Source organism: Henckelia pumila, chromosome 1 (assembly GCF_033568475.1).
Source record: "Henckelia pumila isolate YLH828 chromosome 1, ASM3356847v2, whole genome shotgun sequence".
Classification (NCBI taxonomy): Eukaryota; Viridiplantae; Streptophyta; class Magnoliopsida; order Lamiales; family Gesneriaceae; genus Henckelia; species Henckelia pumila.
In genome coordinates, this window is record NC_133120.1 from 91,729,175 (window position 1) to 91,748,486 (window position 19,312).

At 35.3% G+C, this 19,312-nt stretch overlaps 3 protein-coding genes across 10 annotated transcripts; 2 read left to right on the plus strand and 1 right to left on the minus strand.

The window, feature by feature from the left end:
- The first annotated feature begins 1,000 nt into the window (after positions 1–1,000).
- LOC140890622 (4-coumarate:CoA ligase 1-like) lies at positions 1,001–19,156 on the plus strand. 2 transcript variants are annotated; one of them, XR_012152225.1, is made up of 5 exons: positions 1,001–2,097; positions 3,130–3,328; positions 3,756–3,969; positions 18,547–18,656; positions 18,823–19,156. XR_012152225.1 is itself a non-coding variant. In XM_073298541.1 (5 exons), exons 1-5 carry the CDS (start codon positions 1,093–1,095, stop codon positions 4,395–4,397), a joined length of 1,635 nt encoding a protein of 544 aa, XP_073154642.1. In that variant the 5' UTR covers positions 1,001–1,092; the 3' UTR covers positions 4,398–4,620. The 2 variants fall into 2 exon arrangements, 1 of the variants encoding a protein (XP_073154642.1); XM_073298541.1 differs by lacking the exons at positions 18,547–18,656; positions 18,823–19,156 and adding exons at positions 4,054–4,156; positions 4,284–4,620.
- On the plus strand, positions 6,701–8,373 carry LOC140875742 (ABC transporter I family member 17-like). The gene is made up of 4 exons (XM_073279523.1): positions 6,701–6,901; positions 7,226–7,549; positions 7,659–7,846; positions 7,941–8,373. Exons 1-4 carry the CDS (start codon positions 6,886–6,888, stop codon positions 8,190–8,192), a joined length of 780 nt encoding a protein of 259 aa, XP_073135624.1. The 5' UTR covers positions 6,701–6,885; the 3' UTR covers positions 8,193–8,373.
- On the minus strand, positions 8,615–13,388 carry LOC140890583 (very-long-chain aldehyde decarbonylase CER3-like). 7 transcript variants are annotated; one of them, XM_073298531.1, is made up of 12 exons: positions 12,735–12,963; positions 11,915–12,111; positions 11,588–11,808; positions 11,265–11,497; positions 10,910–11,129; positions 10,515–10,642; positions 10,111–10,361; positions 9,846–9,953; positions 9,550–9,756; positions 9,331–9,441; positions 9,007–9,180; positions 8,615–8,888 (listed from the first exon to the last, which is right to left on the minus strand). In XM_073298531.1, exons 1-12 carry the CDS (start codon positions 12,757–12,759, stop codon positions 8,733–8,735), a joined length of 2,031 nt encoding a protein of 676 aa, XP_073154632.1. In that variant the 5' UTR covers positions 12,760–12,963; the 3' UTR covers positions 8,615–8,732. The 7 variants fall into 7 exon arrangements, with proteins under 7 accessions (XP_073154632.1, XP_073154591.1, XP_073154600.1 ...); XM_073298490.1 differs by lacking the exon at positions 12,735–12,963 and adding an exon at positions 13,333–13,388 and having other exon boundaries at positions 9,007–9,441; positions 11,915–12,041; XM_073298499.1 differs by lacking the exon at positions 12,735–12,963 and adding an exon at positions 12,975–13,073 and having other exon boundaries at positions 9,007–9,441.
- Positions 19,157–19,312: the final 156 nt, after the last annotated feature.

The following is a 19,312-nucleotide window of genomic DNA, read 5'->3' on the forward strand; positions in this document are numbered from 1 at the left end:
AACTATAAATTTTTATTTAAAGACATAACTTGCGACAAATTAGTAAGAAAAAGGAAAAATCCCAATGGGTTTAAGGCATATACAATATATAATTTGATAACATAGGATAAATCATATGTGCTGCAAACACGAGTACCACCAAAATGGTCTTTTTTCCATAAACTATTTGCCACCATTAGATCAGTCTCTGCTAATTGCTATACGACGTCGTTGCAGTAGGTGAAGCGGTCGCCGTCTACAACCGCTTCTTGGTAGGTATATACATCACACGTCGGAAAAGTCCACACGATGACATCCAAAATTCAAACAATTATTCAACACATAGCTCACTCGTCCTAATATCATGACTCGATTAATAGTCGAGAACTCGGTTTCTTTTTACGATATTTTTGTGAGCGAATTTGTTTTACTTGATCCGTGTAATTTATGATCAAATCAACGTGGTTTATAAATTATTGTGTCAGTCTAAAAGTTTATCTAATATCATATTAAGAGTGTGACCGGTGGATTCCCATGAAATCATTGAAAAAAATAAATTAAATTCAACACGTAATGAAAATCTATAAAATAATGTTTGTCTATATTTATGTATAGATTATATTTCATATCTGATTGATTGACCATGAATTGAATTAATTCTCTTATCGTGATTTTCACGACAGAAGCCTCCAATTAAGTCGATATTCATATTTTATACATGGATGGATGTTGTATGTTGTAAACTCGTATTACACAATAGTCATAATTAAAATTAATAAGACATGATTATATTTCGATATCACATAACCTATATTAGTATATTACCTACCTCAACCGGACCCCACACCCGGACCTCCACTTCTTCTCACCAACCACCCTTTCCCAGATTCTATACTCAAATCCCAACAAAAACCAAATTCCCTAATCTGCCCTCGAACAACCCAAAATTCCAACCAACCCCCCAATTTTACCAACCCTTTGGCCAACGCCAAATTAATATTTATACCCCTAACTCACCACGTTTCATCCTTAGGTTCAACTCTAACAAGAAAATAGTTGACACCCACAATTCCTTTTAATTCATTTCAAGAAATTACACGTACGTACGTACACATGGAGACCATGATCACAAAGCAAGAAGAAATCATATTTCGATCGAAGCTCCCCGATATCTACATCCCAAAACACCTCCCGTTGCACTCTTACTGCTTCGAAAACATCTCCAAGTTCGGTTCGCGACCGTGTCTCATCGACGGGTCGACGGACGAGGTTTACACGTACGAGGATGTCGAGCTTACGTCCCGAAGAGTCGGGAGTGGCCTCAGCAAACTTGGGATCAATCAAGGGGACACCATCATGCTCTTGCTCCCGAATTCACCTCAATTCGTGTTCGCGTTTTTAGGTGCTTCCTACATAGGGGCCGTGTCCACTATGGCGAATCCCTTTTTCACGCCTGCCGAGGTTTTGAAGCAAGTCAAGGCCTCCAATGCCAAGCTTATTATCACACAAGCGTGTTATGTGGATAAAGTACGAGACTACGCGCTGGATAATGGCATCAAGGTGATGTGCATCGACTCGCTGCAGCCTGCAGCGGAGGGGTGTCACCACTTCTCGGAGCTCACTTCGGCCGATGAGAGGGACTTGCCGGCGGTGAAGATACACCCCGACGACGTGGTGGCGCTGCCGTACTCCTCCGGGACGACGGGGCTCCCCAAGGGTGTGATGCTGACGCATAAAGGTCTGGTGACCAGCGTGGCGCAGCAAGTTGACGGGGAGAACCCGAATTTGTACATACACAGCGAGGATGTGATGCTGTGCGTGATGCCTTTGTTTCACATTTACTCTCTCAACTCCGTTTTGCTATGCGGGTTGCGGGTCGGGGCCGCCATTTTGATCATGAAGAAGTTTGACATCGTCCCTTTCTTGGAGCTGATGCAGAAGTATAAAGTGACGATTGGGCCCTTCGTGCCGCCGATTGTTTTGGCCATCGCGAAGAGCCCCGTGGTGGATAAATACGATCTTTCGTCGCTGCGGACGGTGATGTCCGGCGCCGCGCCGCTTGGGAGGGAGTTGGAGGATGCTGTGAGGATCAAGTTTCCGACCGCCAAACTTGGGCAGGTAACGTATACTTGGTCACCAATAACAATTAATTATTAAGCAAATTCCATTTTCTAACTTTTCATAAAATTCGGTTTCAAAAAAACTTTTCATATAAATTGAGTTTAGTTATGATTCCCAACGCCATAAATGAATAAAGTTTGTTTTTTTTATAAAAAAATTATTGGCTAAGATTTTAAATATAATCTACAAAACTTTAAAATATAAAAGAAAATAATTTTAATCAGAAATAAGTAGTTTTCAACCCGAATCTTTGCTCAAGTACCGTCGGTTATGGGGCAGTTTCGTTCTATACTTGTAAGTTGGATCTATAAATTGTACTTGTACTCTAAAAAAAATAAAACAGAAATAAAAAAAAAAACCCCAATATCTAAATTATGGGTAAATTCAATCTATTTAAAAATTCAATAGATATTTGTGATTACTTGTTACAGAGGCTGGGGGATAGTATATGGGCAAGAGTGCCCATATCTACATCCTTTAATTGACCCAAGCCCATATATAATTGTACTCATAACATTACAGTTTTAACATTTCCAACTTGCTCAAGAGCCCAAGTAACTATAATATTTTTAACTCACCATAAATTTTATTTTTGGGCCTAGTTGCTAGTTCAATCATGGAACATAATATTCTTTTGTTCTAAATATATATCAACTTGGACGCGAGAAGGTAGTCAAATTTGTTATTATTATTCAAGTACAGCCCCGGTGGCCCCCAGTCTCCATCCCATTAATTGGTGCGAATATTTTCGACGAATTTGATAATGTTTATTATCATGAAAAATACGAGGTGTATTTATTTCGCATAAGTATATATACATTGGAATAAATCAGTCAATTTTTGCTTTTAAGATATCATTTATTTTAGAATTTATTCAATTTTATTGTTTAAGTTACGAAATTATATGAGTTCATTTTCATCTTTAATGCTAATACAATATGCTACATATTTTTCTATGACTATACATATGCTTTAAAAAAAACGAAATTTACTCATATTTGATATGAAATAATAAACAAAAAACTGCAGGGTTATGGAATGACCGAAGCAGGGCCAGTACTGGCGATGTGCTTAGCATTCGCAAAAGAACCATTTGAGATAAAGTCGGGCGCGTGCGGGACCGTGGTCCGAAATGCTGAGATGAAAATCGTGGACACCCATTCCGGAGTTTCTCTAGGGCGCAACCAAGCCGGTGAAATCTGCATCAGAGGCGATCAAATCATGATAGGTACTTCACATCAAATGTTTTTTTTTATGGAGCTAGTATTAATATATACTTAATTACTTATATAATATGTTGTATTGTAATATAAAATTCGTAAAAGTGATAATTCAAAATCATGCATGTATATATAACAAGATCAGGAAAAAGGTCTCATTTGCCTTTTGAACAAACCTCCACCATCACCAATATCAACGACATATACACTTCAGCTGCCCCCACAAACTTTAATTTAAAAAGTTTGGTGACATTTTGTTTTTACTTTAGAAGTGTACATCATGATAATTGGGCCAAAAAAAAAAAAAAAAAAAATAGGGTCGAAATTATTTTCCAATGATAGTATCTAGCTTGCTAGCAAGTCTTATCCGGCTAACCCCACTAGCTAATTCGTGTTTTAAAATCTTATAGTTTTATGTTATGTCATGAATTCAAGGGTATTTGAATGATCCGGAATCCACCGGGAAGACGATAGATAAAGAAGGGTGGCTACACACGGGCGATATCGGGTTCATCGATGCCGACGACGAGTTATTCATAGTGGATCGGTTGAAGGAGATAATTAAATACAAAGGATTTCAGGTGGCACCAGCTGAGCTCGAAGCCATACTCCTCAACCACCCTTGCATTTCCGACGCGGCCGTCGTCCCGTAAGTCGATCGACATGCATTTTATGCATGAACAAGTAGAGTTGATGAGGTAATTATTAATTTGTGGCTTGTTTTAATTTGTAGCATGAAAGATGAGGCCGCGGGAGAAGTTCCGGTCGCCTTTGTTGTGAGATCAAATGGATCGGCCATTTCAGAGGACGAGATTAAGCAGTTTGTTTCTAAACAGGTATATAATTGGCCTTCAATTCACCCTTTTTTTTTTTTTTTTTTGTTTATAAATATTTCTCATAAAATTCAATTATCATATATATTAATAGCTCATGTATATTGTTTGTTTGTTTGTGGTATACTAGGTGATATTCTACAAGAGAATAAACCGTGTATTTTTCATCGATTCGGTGCCCAAATCTCCATCAGGAAAAATATTGAGAAAGGATCTCAGAGCAAGATTAGCAGCTGGTGTTTAAACCATAATTAAAATAAACATTTTCACAAGAATCGCTTTGATTAATTACTCCATCTTTAATTTGCATAAATGTGATGCATATATTTTTGTTTGGAAATTAAATTAAGTACCCATTTGGGAAATTAATCAAATATTGCTTGTAAATTTGTATGTGTGAGGAACTTAAATTCTGGACTCGCGCAACATATGTACGTATATATCAGTATTTTGTTTAATTTGATAACTTTTTCTCTATAGATCTGCGATATTGAATATGAAACACAAAATAAAGGATAAAAAAAATTTGATTGGACCGCATTTAAAGGGAAAATAACCAAGATGATATTCCCTTCTAAAGACCAAAAGACAAAATAAATCTAATAACTTTCATGATAAAATCTCGGAATTGAATATTTACGTGACAAAAATACAAAATATACAAGCGTATAAAAGATGAATAATTTTGCTATTATCTAGCATATATTTAAAATATTAAAAAAATAACGTACATACATATATTTATCCAAAAATAATAATTATCACCACGATTATAGCATAGAATGAATCACAAAAATGCCATCATTAAAAAATAATACTTAGAATGTCACGCCCCGATCCCGGGGTCGGGTGACATCGCCATTGCTTTCAAATAAAATTCGAAAATAACCAGACTCTTAATACAGTATATGCAAACCAGTCTTTTCTCATAAATAAAAGCTTCAAAAAAATTGTCTTTACAACTCGCTAACCCAAAAACTAATACATAATTGTGGAAGCGACTAAAAGACTTAAATATCAAAATATTAAATGCAACAATCCCAAAAGAAATAACAAAATTAAATCCTAAAGTTCTTTCTTTCACCAACCCCAAAACTGGTCTTGTTCTCGATCCTCTAATTCTTCTTCTGTATCATCTGGGTGGGAAAAGGTAAGGGGGTGAGTGTTTTGGGAAACACTCAGCAAGTGGGGGTCGATCGATCATATCAAAATATATATATATATATATATATATATATATATATATATATTATTTCAAAAACTCCTAGCATAATTCAAAGCGTAAACATTTCATATCATGTCTTAACATAGCATAGCATGAACATCATCATAACATAATTGACATAACATAACATAACATAACATAACTTTGGCCAGACACTGAAATTCCTCTCATTAATCGTGGCCAACTGATCAGTCCCCTATATGTAATTCTTCTAAGGGGTGAGGTCATGGAACGGTTATTATTACCCACCGCATCAGGGTCATAACATAACATGGTTCGGAAATTCCCTTTCCACTCTTAATTTGAGTGATAACAATGCCAAAACATACTTATAACAAATTCATCAAAAATAACAATTACATAGCAAAATTCGAAAGAATATCATGAACGATCGAAATTTTAAATCATACATAATATTTTAAAACATAAGCCCACTTACTGAATTCTTGCGAGTATCAAATACTTGAATAGGCGAAGCTTGAACCAAAAACTTTGGAAGCACAACTCGAAAATTCAGCCTACTGAATTTTCGAAATTCTGGCAGCCTTCTTGATTAAATTCCCTAAGCATTTTCTTCCTTAGTTCTTGGTCCTAACCTTCGAATTTATAAGAGAAATGTTGGTAGAAGAATTAGCCTATTTGCTGGAAATAGACCAAAGAAAGTGGACAAAATTCCAAGTGTACCTCAATCTCGAATTTAAGGCAGACTAGTGGACAACTCTTGAGACTATTCTTTCCAAACTTTTTGGCCAAAGTCCACGTGCACAAGAAGAGAATTGGACAGATTTTTGGACTCCAAGTGGCAGTCAAATTCTCGAAATTATGGAGGAGAATTGGCAGTCTTGGGGTTCAAACTAAAAGAGGAATTGTAATAGGATTTTGAGAGGTCTTGTGCATTTATATAGGCGAGGTTGGATAAGATTTTGGGCTGATATGGGGCGATTTGTTGCACTGATTAAGAGAATAAAATCAGCCTTGATTTCGAAAATTGAGGAAGGAAATCTGACAATACACTAACTTGATTTAATTGCTGAAATAAGTTGGTTTGCATCCAAAAAGCTCAATCTCAAAGAAAAAAAAATATTACTTCTTCCAAGTTTGGGAGATCATTCCTAAATTGAAAAAAACTTGGAGGCCAAGTTCCGGGTTTTCACATAGAAGCCCAAAAAATGCGAGAGCCGTGATAACTGATAATTCACGTATATATATATATATATATTGAACTAACTGTTTAATCTTGATTACTTATAATAATCATTAATTTATTTACGTATATAATAACATATATATAATATTAACAATATTTATCAGAGGTCAAATGGAATGATGGGCACAGCACATGAGTTTTGGCCTTTTCGTTATAAGCTAGCTCATGTGCAGACCAGTTCTTATTATTTCCCAATCTATATTTTATCTGGGGAAGGTTTAATTCCATCAATGGCCGCGGCACATGCCAGATTTAGTTCTCATATATGTCCCTGTTTGACTTTGAACTTTGATCTGAACAATGGCGGATTTTGAAGGTTAGGCCAAATGATCACTCCTAGAAGCTTTTCGGTTTGCGCTTTCAATATATATATATTTTTCTTGGCCTATAGTTTCAAGATTTATCATAAAGTAATTTCCAGAGCATGAATTTTGCAGTAGTCCTGTTATGCTTTTTACATGTTTCAAAGTGAAACATTTTCTTTTCTTGTACGTGTAAACGAATGGTATATCCATCTTCCGTTTTGTGATGACTTTAAAATTTGTATGCATCACCTAAATTAAATCGATGTGTTGATATAGAAATATGAAATTTGAACTGATCTTGAATACTGTTTTGTTGTCATTTATGATCCTCCAAGGAGCACAAGAGTACCTGCTATCGGTGAAACCTGAAAATGTTCATGCAATCGATTCAAAAATTGAGGTTAGAGATCTCACGAAAGTGACGAACAAGGATCAACGCATACTAAGCAAAGTCAACGTGGATATTCCCAAAAGAGTGATATTCGGTTTGATCGGGCCGAGTGGCAGCGGAAAGTCAACCTTCCTGCGGGCCCTGAATCGGTTATGGGAGCCCCCTTCTGGCTCTGTCTTTCTTGATGGTGCAGATATTTGTGAGCTTGATGTCGTGGACCTTCGTCGAAAAGTCGGTATGTTGTTCCAGCTTCCAGCTTTGTTTGAAGGTAATTAAAATACTTGATTTCTGAGAAATATATCTTTCGGATTCTCCTTGGTTATTTTCTTGAGGGTCGGGGATTTTTGTACAAGCAAGGCTGGTATGTTGGTTTGCAGGTACAGTTGCGGATAACATACGCTACGGGCCGAGTTTAAAAGGGAAGAAGTTAAGTGAGGAGGAGGTGTACAAATTACTGGCTCTTGCAGACCTGGATTCATCTTTCTTCCACAAGAGTGGTGCAGAGTTATCCGTGGGTCAAGCTCAAAGGGTGTCTCTAGCCCGAACCTTGGCCAACGAACCAGAGGTTTGCATATACCGAAAACAAATTTCTTATGATCATTTGTTGAAGTCATGGTGTCGTTTAATTTAACTTTCATATCCGTGCATGTTGTGTGAAGGTTTTGCTGCTGGATGAGCCGACGAGTGCGTTGGATCCAATATCAACTCAAAACATAGAAGATGTTCTGGTGAAGCTCAAGGAAGATCGAGGAATGACGATTATCATGGTGTCTCACAGCATCAAACAGATACAAAGGATTGCCGACGTGGTTGCGCTTCTTGTAGATGGCGAGATAGTCGAGATTCTGGAGCCCAATCGTCTCTCCGAGGCTAAGCATCCGATGGCAAAGAAGTACCTCCAGCTTAGCTAGTAACTGTGTGATCTCAAATTTTTTGGCTTCTGTTTCGGTTTAATGGTTGAATTTGCATATCTAGTTCTTGTTCTGGGGTAAGTTTCATGGATGTTTGTTGTGTGTTGTGTTTGCAATTCTATATCAAATGCATTGGATAGTAAATGTTGAGCCACTCATTAGTTGAAAATCATTTGGTGTATTTATGTTGAATTGAGGACCGGTAACCAATTAAAGAATCTACTAAAATTAAATAAATATATATAACCTTCTGTAACACATGTTACCTGAATAGCAGAATACAAAACCACTATGGCCCCTTATTTTTCCATATGGTTGTCAAATTTGCTTAAATCTGAACCATCTTCTTTTCACAATTGCATAAATAATATGGTCTCCTCACATAATCGTTTTAGAAAAATACAAAAGTCATTGCGAAATAATGAAAAGAAAGTGAGGAATTTATTAAAATTAATCAATTAAAAATTTGGCATTCTCAATATATAGATCATCTAGTAAAATTACTAATGTTTGTGCAGTGTGTGTATATATATATAGAGACTATGATGGCTTGAGTCCATGCTTGAGTGCAGCCTCCCACACAATATCAATCTGATCAACATTGATTGCCCCAACTTCATGATGTTTCCACCCTTCAAGAAAATGAACCACCCCACCAGCATGGCAAGCATGAACTATGCCTCGTTCCAATGTATACTACAAAATAATAAATTGAGTTAAAAACAAGGCTCGATTTTCGCAACTAAATTTATGGTACTCGCCACGAACATTTAACATTTTTTGTCAACTAACTGCGCAAAGTTTAGTTAAATACCTCACAAGATCCCAGTCCCTCGACTTCGTCAGGGAGTTTCATTGCCGCAAGCTTCCCATAAGCGCAGTCTCTCCTGAATGGAATAATAGGTGGAACTACAAACTGGTGAAAATGTGTTCCTGATGGAGCACAATACTGTTCACGTGGCGTCGCCCATTTGCCGATGATCCATGTCTGCATTAATGCAAGATTCAAGATTTGCATATCATGTCTTGTTTGTGTACGTGTAGCTTGATGGATTTCGTGATACATTTCAGATGGTTTTTTGTTATGTACCATAGTGTTGAAGCAGAGTGGATGCATGAATGATGCCAAAATGTTTACCTTACAGTTTTTAGCTGCTTGATACTTGGTAACCTGTACTAAGTATTTTTGGCAGTCCGCTGGTGCTTCTTTCTGAATCTTAATGAATCTCTCTGTCGACGGTGTTAACATCTGCGTGTAAATCGGATGTTTTTGTAAATTCTTTCAGTTTCACATGATACTAGATCACATTACAGTTTTAAAAAAGATGGCATGAAAATTTTGTAACGTCTCCCATACCAGAACTTTAACCTTGCGTGGAGCAAGATAAAGGGCGATAGCCCTACCAAGTTTAGAGGTGGCCCCTGTCAAGAAAACCTCATCAATGTCTTGAGGAATCTCATGCAGGATCACTGCAGCTGTCAAGGTGTTTCCATGAACCACTCTGACTTTAAGATCGGGATGCTTCGAAGTAAAGAGTGTTCCACCTCCATTTAGACCTTCATTCTGGAATTTCAATTAATTGAATTAGGAAAAATAACCACAATATTGGGTGCTAACGGTTGCCTTGTATGTGTTGGCAGAGCAAATCTTACCTTGTTTAATGCAGCAAGGCTGATGACTTTAACTCCAAGCTTATCTGCTGTGAGGATGGCGTCTTCGATCTGGTTATTGATGCCATTTGCAGCAAAAGGAAGGAAATACTGCAAAATATAACACCGAATACAAGGTTCATTTCAAATCTTGGGCTACATATTGCATTATATCATTTGCTCTGTATTATCCAATTTACAGACTACTGGGCTAGATGTAGTTGAATGTATAGTACCAAAGAAGATTTGATCCACAAAAAAAAGATACCTGAAAACCGAATCTTGGCACTGCCCAAGTTTGGTGCAGTTTTCCTCTGAGATTGTAAAAGCTAAACAAGAAAGTCTTTGACTTGGCCCACATGAAAAGCATCACCAAAAATGCATAAGGCCACATTGGAAACAAGAAAATCTTGTTACCAAATGGTATCGAGCTAAATGATCGGAAAAGAAATGGTGCGTGCATTGCTGACATCACGTCCACAACGTGTGCTAGGAACACAAAATCCGGTACCCTGCTACCTGCGCCATGGCATCACAAGTATAAATGATGGTTAAAAACATCAGCATCGATTAGTGTATGCAAAAGTTATTAAATTTATAACTACTAACTATATTCAGAGGAAATTTATAAAAATTTGCAATGTAAACTCTATGATTTTATAAGAAACTCACTTTTCCTGGAACAGATTTCCTGATGAGCATCCCAATATTTTGCATCTATCGTATTCCATAGCTTATCATAAAGAGGCATAAAGAGGCAAAAATTAGACCTCATCTCCTTGTGATGAAGGCTGTGGTATCTGCAGAGTCAATGAGCTGATACTTTATTAAGCAAACCAAACCAGAGGCATAAATTAGCAAAAACTTTCAGTCTAACTCATGAAAAATCATCATTCACACACATGAACATGATAGTTTAACCACTGCAAATTAAAAACTGTGTGAAAATAATTTTCTCATGTTCAAGAATACACACACATGTTAGATATTTATAAGCCCATAAAATTGATATTTGATTTTATAGGGAGACAATTTATTTCTCGATCAAAACGAAGTAAAAAACTTACGTTGGTGTGTAGATCAGGTACTTCATAACAGGGATGGTCTCGAAAAGGCGTTGAGGAAAGATTTCAACATTGCAATGTCCCAAACACCGAAAAAAATCGAACAACAAAAGATAACCATACATCATAGTTATCGACGCATAACCAAGAAAGACAGTTCCCAAAGTCGGAATCCCTACAACTATACATAGTAACAGCTGCTCCAAGAATGTTGTATGCCCGGCTGCGCCACCATGAACAAAATACATATGAAATCATCAGAATTTTCTATATTTTTATTTTGTGTCAAATGTAAAGTTAAAATGTAACACAATAATGCCACATAGTATTAGTGAAAAATACTGGTGTTACTTGATACCTGTGAAAGGATGAGTAACTTTAGAGCTATGATGTAGCCAATGGTAGCGTTGAAATAAAACAGGAGAGTGCAATAATCTGTGCATCCAATAAAACAATGGTTCCGATATTCCTATGTGGAGAATCAGGCAACACAGTACACCCCTGGGGTTCCAAATTGGAAGACTGGCCAAGGAAGGAAAACTCAAGTACAACAATGAAGCCAAAATAGCTTGAAGAATCAGGAAATTGTCCCTGTCACACAAGTTATCAAGAAACTTCAACAAGCACAAAAATTTTCTATAAAAAAAATAAATAGAAAATTTCAAGAACAAGGAGTCGAACCAATGCCACTCCGCGTCGATTTGTTTAAAATCCACGCCTCGTTGGTCGATTTTTCGAGTACGATTAAGGAAAAGCATGTTACTGAAAGTGCTCCACAGCTGATGAACAAGTGCTCTATGTTCAAACAAGATGAGAATATGCAAGCACCAAGCACCTTTCTTGATTTCATCATTGTAGAATGAATAAAGGACTTTGGCTATTAAAGGTCCATACAGCAAATACTGTTCCAAGATTAAAAGTGACAAACAATCAATGAGACCGTCTACTTTTGAAAATATCACACACCAAATTTAATAGGCAACAAAAATTGGGCTTTGAAGTACTTGCCTTGAAATTACCCAAATTCTCCCATGGCCAAGAAAAAAATGGAGCATCCCTTTTATTTGGACTGCAAACTCTCTCGTTTTCTGATGACATCTTTCCCACCTTTTCTTTCTCAACCATTTCTTGTTGTCTATATATACATATACACGGATAAAAACAAAAAGTTGTTTGTGATCTCTGAGTGACAAGACACGATCCAACTGTTAGCAAGAAAGAAACAAAGCTATATTTATATATTTAAAGGAAACGAAAAAAAATTACTCTGGTGATATTTCCTGGGTTTATTGGATCCAACAACCACATTCAAGAATTTGAATGTGATGGGCAAAAGTTAGCGATAAATTATAACCATGTTTCGGGTACGTAGGTGTTATTTTAGAGTGGGGGCTTTGCCTAAATGAATTTTAGATTTGATAGAATTCACACTTTCTAAATATAGAGCTTATGCATGCATACAGATGTACATTATAGTCCCAAATGGCATTCACCTCCCGCATTATACTGTGTGTGATATAGGCAAAAATTTAAGAAAAGGTAATTGCCTGAACAGAAAAACAAACAAATTGCACAATGAAATTTTAGCAAAACATCATCGTCTCGTTCCAATTTAGACAGATGAATTACAATTATCAGACGATCGAATTCAAATGAAGTCTCATTTTCCTCTTTTCACAAAGTCGAATTGCTGCAATAAATGAAGAAAAAGTAAAAAAAAAATATTTAAACAAAAAAATTTTCTTTCCGAAAATTAAAGATATAGATGATCGCTTACAATAGCAATAAAGTAATAGAAAACACATGGTTATAAGGATCAAAGACTTACTTAAACGAACAGCATCGAAAATCATTTAAAGTTAATTATAATTCTGTTCAACCAATGTCCCATGAAACACAAATTGAAAAATTAGCAGGAAATTCTTAAGAAAAAGAAGAAGAGATAATTTGGAGCATATATGCTTAACGCAAGATAAACTTAGACAAATATAATATGAAATATAATATTAATTTAAAGTACAGAATTTACTATATTTTGGAAGATTGATAATTAACAATTGAAGAATACCTATTGAATATAGACCATTTTCCAAATCCAAAACCCAAGCATATATATATGCAGATGATTCAAAACAATGGAGGCAGCCACCACAATGCTTCTTTTCTGCGACTGAAAACTACTTATAACGTTCATTTAATTCACATGGAAGGGCAATATCGGAAACTCTAATATATCAAGGATACCAAAGTAAATACACAATTGATAAAATTTATAATATAGTTGTTTATGGTATTTTGGTGGTTGATTGCAGATTGTAGGTTACGGTTGAGATGTTGACAATATAAACTCAATAATCCCTAGCTTCCCTAAATACTTAGTCTCAATTTAGACAGCAAGGCCCGCTAATTATGGAAGGGTACCTTACCTAGCTATCCATTGATTAATTCCACGGAGCTTCTCGTTCATATAGTATAACAATTTATATACATAGCACTGCATGTCCCCACCTCTTTACTAGCTGATCTTGACACACAGTTTCATTAAAAAGCATACTAAATAATTATATATATAGTTGGATGGTTAGATGAACGATGTTTCAAGAATTATAAAAAAATCTTCAACACTATACAAAAATTAGTCAGTAAAATGAGTGTGCATGTGTGTGTATATATATATTGAGGTTTTCGATTTACCCATATGGAGTGTATCAATACATAAAGCTAATGATCTCAATTCTCGTTTTTTGCTATAAAACCCATGCGGACAAAGAAGACTAGTAGACACAAAAACTCTCTTTATCACAAAAGTTTTGTGAAAAACACATATCATGTTTTCGAAGCAAGAGTATTTCATAATACTTTAAGAAACATCAAATATTGTTCAAAAAACTCTGATATAATTGTCTCACGTGTTAATTTCCGAAATAATCTTATATATGTTCAACCGGACTAGCGAAAAAATATTATTTTAATTGTAAGCCAAACATTTAAGGTAATTGAAGTTTTCTTTGATTTTGTCAAAGTATAGGGCATTCTGTTTTTGTTAAGAAGAAATTAATTTGACATGCATATTGATATGGGTAATATATTTGTGATCTCATTGATTTTTTGTGGTGAAAAATTTATGAGTCGGCTGTGAGTATTGGCATGATCATCTTGAACTAATTTGAGATATATACCTAACACTTCATAAATTTTTTGGCACTCGGTTGGTTTTGGTTGGCTCATTTATAGAATGTGGTGTGTTAAAGTGTTAACAGATATTTAAGTTTTGACACGAGTTTTGTACCCCTCCTCTATTTACGGAGACGATATAGGTTTCAGAAGAATGATCTCATGATATTTATTTATATAAAACAACTACTATTTATTTTCAATTGTGGTTTTTTTTTGAAAAAAAAAAATTTAAACTTCATTAATGAATTGTTTTTGAGTTTTAATGAAATTAATTTTTTTTTTGTATTATTGGAAAAAAAAAAAAACAAGTTTTCCTGTTTTTTTTAAATAAAAAAAAACTAGTGGCCTTATGCTTAATAAATAGTATGCATATATATAATTCAAAAAAATGAAACTTAATTAAATTATGTTTTTTTTCGAGCTGGATGGATTATTATAAGCTAGTTGATTCAAATTTAAGAATTTGATGTTAAATGAGCTGCAATTCTTTGTCTCATCGACAAATTATGTTAAAACTTAACATGTAAATTGGGGAAAAAATTCCACATTTTTTGGGTTTTAAATTCTAATAATTGGTTGAACGACCCCTTTCCCATTACAAGGACTCTTGGAATGGACTCCCAAATTAATGGAGATGATTCGATCCCCGTCCCACACATTGTCCTAAAACAATATTTATTTTTTTTAGTAGTCATCAATTTACTCTATTTTCAGTTGGACACCAAAATTTTCAACAAAAGAGGTGGACGGTTTCTGCTCAATTATAACTTAATTAATTAAATTTTCGAATATATATGATCAGTTTTTGTTGATTACAACGCGTCTACTAATTAATTAGATTAGTAAGGCATATTAATTAATTAATTAAAATTCATATTGGAATGATTAAATGTATATATATACATGCATAGCATGATAGCACCATGCTATATGGTCTACTAATTAATTGTTGTAAAATGGTAATTAACAACTTTTCGTTCGAGCATTAGTTTTGCAAATCCAGTATTTAATACATCTAAACATTATTTGAATAGTCTTTGGCTTAATAAGTAGCATAGCTTCATTCACTACGTCCTACGTACATTTTTTTTCTTTTTCTTTTTTTTTAAAATCCAACTAGTTGTTGTAATAAATAATAACGCAAAAAAGTCTTAAATTGTAGTAGTTCGTACCCAGTTTTAGTAAGTAATTGCTAATTAAACCGATAAACATGATTAAGAAGACTTCTAATAGATTAACGGAGACCGGGTTTAGACCCAGAATGATCAGAAATGGTCCGGAGGGTCAGGCAGAACGGATGCAACGTTCGTGCCATCAGAAATGCGTCACTGCTTACGTACTTGATGTGACATTGGCACCATCGGAAACAACGATGGTGAACGGACGCAACGTTCGTCAGGCAGAACGGACGCAACGATGGAGGATCGGACGCAACCTTCGTTGTCTATAAATAGGGGTGCCGAGGCTTACATTTGAGCACACCTTTCACCTCTTCTCTCTCAATTCCTTAGCCTTCTAACTCAGATCTAGGGAATTCTAGGCGTTCCATTGGGAATCCGGAAGTGGCATAGCGATCCAGGCGTCGTAGCGGAGCTGTGACCTAGTTTTGAGGCAATCGACAGCAAAGGGCTAACGACGGACGAAAGTATAGCTTTTGCTTTCTAAAAATATTTAGAGTATGCAATAGCCTAATTAAGGCTTTTAGAGCTCTTTAATGATATTAGTATCATTTGGCAGTGTAGTGCGGATTATAGGCGTAAACCTAGAGCTGGTAGAACGCGCCTAGTATTTGAGGTACGAAAGTACTGTTCGATATATCCTGACTGAGTATGCATGTATTATGTGACTGCATGATTTATATGCCATGATTTTATGCTGCATACATTTACATCTTGAGCTATCTCTATTGAGATGTCTGTTAGTAGGGTTTACCCTATCCTGTTAGTGGATGGACTTCCATCGATTTGGGTCCCGCGTATCCACTGGTATTTTCGGTATGTGAGCCACCTCCTGATGCGACGGCACAGCGTGCTACATACCAGGGTCCGGTCTGTCTTTGTTATCTGATCTTTGACCTCGAGTCCGTAGGGAGTTCAGTTGCATGCATGTATACACATACTCTCGTGCTGAGCGTTTTATGCTCATATCTCGTACTCTGTATTTCTGGACACCCTATTCCATGGGGCAGGTTTGCGATTGAACGAGGCAGGTGGATCCAAGAGGGGCTAAGCAGTGATTGGCCAGCTGGAGTTTCGTCTAGGTTTTTATTCTGTTGTATTGGGTTTATACACTGTTCGATCTGGTTGTATAATATTTGGGTATTTACAGATTCCTTTCCTTGGGATTATATAATGTTTATAGTTTCCGCAGTTTAATTCTGATTACTGTTTTGATTAAGTTAATTGCATGTCTAAGTTTTGTTTAGTAGTTGATCTCGCTAAGGGTCACTACATAAATACTCTATTCTAATCCACGTGTTATCGTGAATGTAAATTTATGATGATATATGGTGTATAATTTTATCTCAAAATATCGAAGGATCATGAGAAGAGAAGTGGTGCAACATAAATATTTATTACTTATTAATTTATCATACGTGGGATAGGACCGACTATCTAGCTGTTAATGAGACGACGTTTTTAAGAAATTGTTGTTAATGGTATATATGTTTTCTTTAAGGCATTATCTCAAGAATATACATCAACAAATGAAAGAGATTTATCAATACATGTTACATACGACTTGCGAGATCCTTTTTTTTCCCCCTCGAGTGGAACGCATATATGAGGTTAAATGCACATATTTAAATGCAATTATATATCGCAAACAGGGCATCAAATTTAATTTTCCGTTCAAGCAAAATTAACTAAATTCAAGCATAGTAATTGATTCGACCGCCTAATCAATAATTAAGTTAGGGGTGGAAAAAAATATCGAAATACCGAAATATCAGAAAATCGTACCGAAAAAATTACAGAAATTACCGAAAAAATCGGTATACCGAAATTTTCGGTATCGGTATCGGTATGGTAAATTTTTTTTTTCCGTATACCGATATACCGAAAAATAATTTTTTAAAAAAAAATATATATATGAAAATTTTTGGTATACCGACTTTTTTGCCGGTATACCGAATTTTTTTCGGTTTATCGAATTTTTTTTGAATTCGATATCGGTACACGATATAGATTTTCGCCATACCGAAAGTTCGGTATACCGAAAATTCGATATATTCGATATACGGTACGGTATCGGTATGAAAAAATTCCATATCGATTTTTTTGGTACGATATACGATATCCGATTTTCGATACGGTATACCGTACCGACCACAGTACCGACCCACCCCTAAAATTAAGTGACAAATAACCACTACTAGCCATGACAACAACTTGTACCCATTAACGCGTGTTTTCTATATGATCTAACTAATCATATATTAAAAGAAATGAGTCATCATAAATATTTATTGCACTGTTACAATAATTAGCTCTAGTTTGCATGCATAATGTATGAAAGAAAAAATTTGGTTCATTATCTTGACTCGATTTTCTTTTAGTAGGTAGTAAAATAAAATAGATGTTTGCGAGTCAATTAAGCTCCCACGTACCAACAATTACTTGAGCTACATATATCATACAAATATGTGCCCAAACACATCGCAAAAGTGTACATTTTAAAGATGAACTTGTCGTATAGGCATTATCGCAACGTTTTACAATAAATAGAAAATTTAAATAAGATGTTTCGACGTAAACTCATTATGGTCCGATCAATTCAAAGATAAACTAATCAAATATTTTTGGAATGGAGAATATTATATCTATCTTAGGCGCTAGATGTTGGGTTGGTGGTGTACATGGATGGATGCTCATATCGGACCCTTAAAATGGTGGATCCAAAATTTTTAAATTATTCAGGACTAAAATTTTAAACTTTAGAATTATTTAACATTTTGAATCGAACCACTCAAATTAATCCAAAAATTTTCAAAACTAATATACATAAAATTTTTAAAAAAATTCGGATTTAGCCCGGGTAACAATACAGTTGGGTCCGCCCTTAAGACCCTTATCAGCCCTCCAATCCGAAGATCGACATATTTTCAGGTCTCACGTTACTTTTTCTAAAGAGTGTGCCCCTCCTCCAGGTTGTGATGCGGTTCATTAGTCTTATCCTATTAAATAATGTCCTATCATTATCATTATCATTATCATTATTGTTATTATAACAAACGAAGGGAACCCTACATGCATTATTTAATAGATTAATTTATTTTTAAAACAGAGCGGTACCAAACTGGTTCCATTTCAGGTGGCACCAGCTGAACTCGAAGCCATACTCCTCAACCACCCTTGCATTTCCGACGCGGTCGTCGTCCCGTAAGTCGATCGACATTTTATGCATGAACAAGTAGAGTTGATGAGCTAATTAATTAATTTGTGGTTTATTTTGATTTGTAGCATGAAAGATATATGAGGCGGCCGCGGGAGAAGTTCCAGTCGCCTTTGTTGTTAGATCAAATGGATCGGCCATTTCCGAGGACGAGATTAAGCAGTTTGTTTCTAAACAGGTAATTGGCCTTCAATTCACTTTTTCGTTTTTTGCTTATAAATATTTCTCATTAAATGAATTCAATTATAATATTTTAGTTGATTAGTATATATATGTTACTTGTATGTTAATATATATATAGCTAGCTCATGTATATTGTTTGTTTGTTTGTGGTATTAATATAGGTGATATTCTACAAGAGAATAAATCGCGTATTTTTCATCGGTGCGGTGCCCAAATCTCCATCAGGCAAAATATTGAGAAAGGATCTCAGAGCAAGATTAGCAGCTGGTGTTTAAAGCAAGCATAAATAAAATAAACATTTTCACAATAATCGTTTTGATTAATTACTCCATCTTTGCATAAATGTGATGCATATTTTTTTGTTTGAAAATTAAAGTTCCCATTTGGGACATTAATCAAATATTACTTGTAAATTTGTATGTGTGAGGAACTTAAATTCTGGACTCATGTACGTATCAGTATTTTGTTTAATTAATTGATAACTTTTTCTCTATAGATCATCTGCGATATTGAATATGAAACACAATTGGACCGCATTAATTTAAAGGGAAAATAACCAAGATGATAGCTTCTAAAGACCAAAAGATAAAATAAATCTAGTACATCATTAATTAACATATAATACTTATAAGCCCAAAAAAGCGAGCGTGA

Excerpts from the sequence above, each read along its gene's own strand:
- LOC140875742 (XM_073279523.1), top strand. Across the intron at positions 7,550-7,658 it reads GCTTCCAGCTTTGTTTGAAG|GTACAGTTGCGGATAACATA; the intron begins GTAATTAAAATA and ends GTTGGTTTGCAG. Across the intron at positions 7,847-7,940 it reads CCTTGGCCAACGAACCAGAG|GTTTTGCTGCTGGATGAGCC; the intron begins GTTTGCATATAC and ends TGTTGTGTGAAG.
- LOC140890622 (XM_073298541.1), top strand. The coding sequence starts at position 1,093 with ATGGAGACCATGATCACAAAGCAAGAAGAAATCATATTTCGATCGAAG. Across the intron at positions 3,329-3,755 it reads AGGCGATCAAATCATGATAG|GGTATTTGAATGATCCGGAA; the intron begins GTACTTCACATC and ends CATGAATTCAAG. Across the intron at positions 3,970-4,053 it reads TCCGACGCGGCCGTCGTCCC|CATGAAAGATGAGGCCGCGG; the intron begins GTAAGTCGATCG and ends TTTAATTTGTAG.
- LOC140890583 (XM_073298482.1), bottom strand. The coding sequence starts at position 12,759 with ATGATTTTCGATGCTGTTCGTTTAA. Across the intron at positions 12,112-12,734 it reads TTTCGATGCTGTTCGTTTAA|TTGGATCGTGTCTTGTCACT; the intron begins GTAAGTCTTTGA and ends TCTTGCTAACAG. Across the intron at positions 10,643-10,909 it reads TACCTGATCTACACACCAAC|ATACCACAGCCTTCATCACA; the intron begins GTAAGTTTTTTA and ends TTGACTCTGCAG.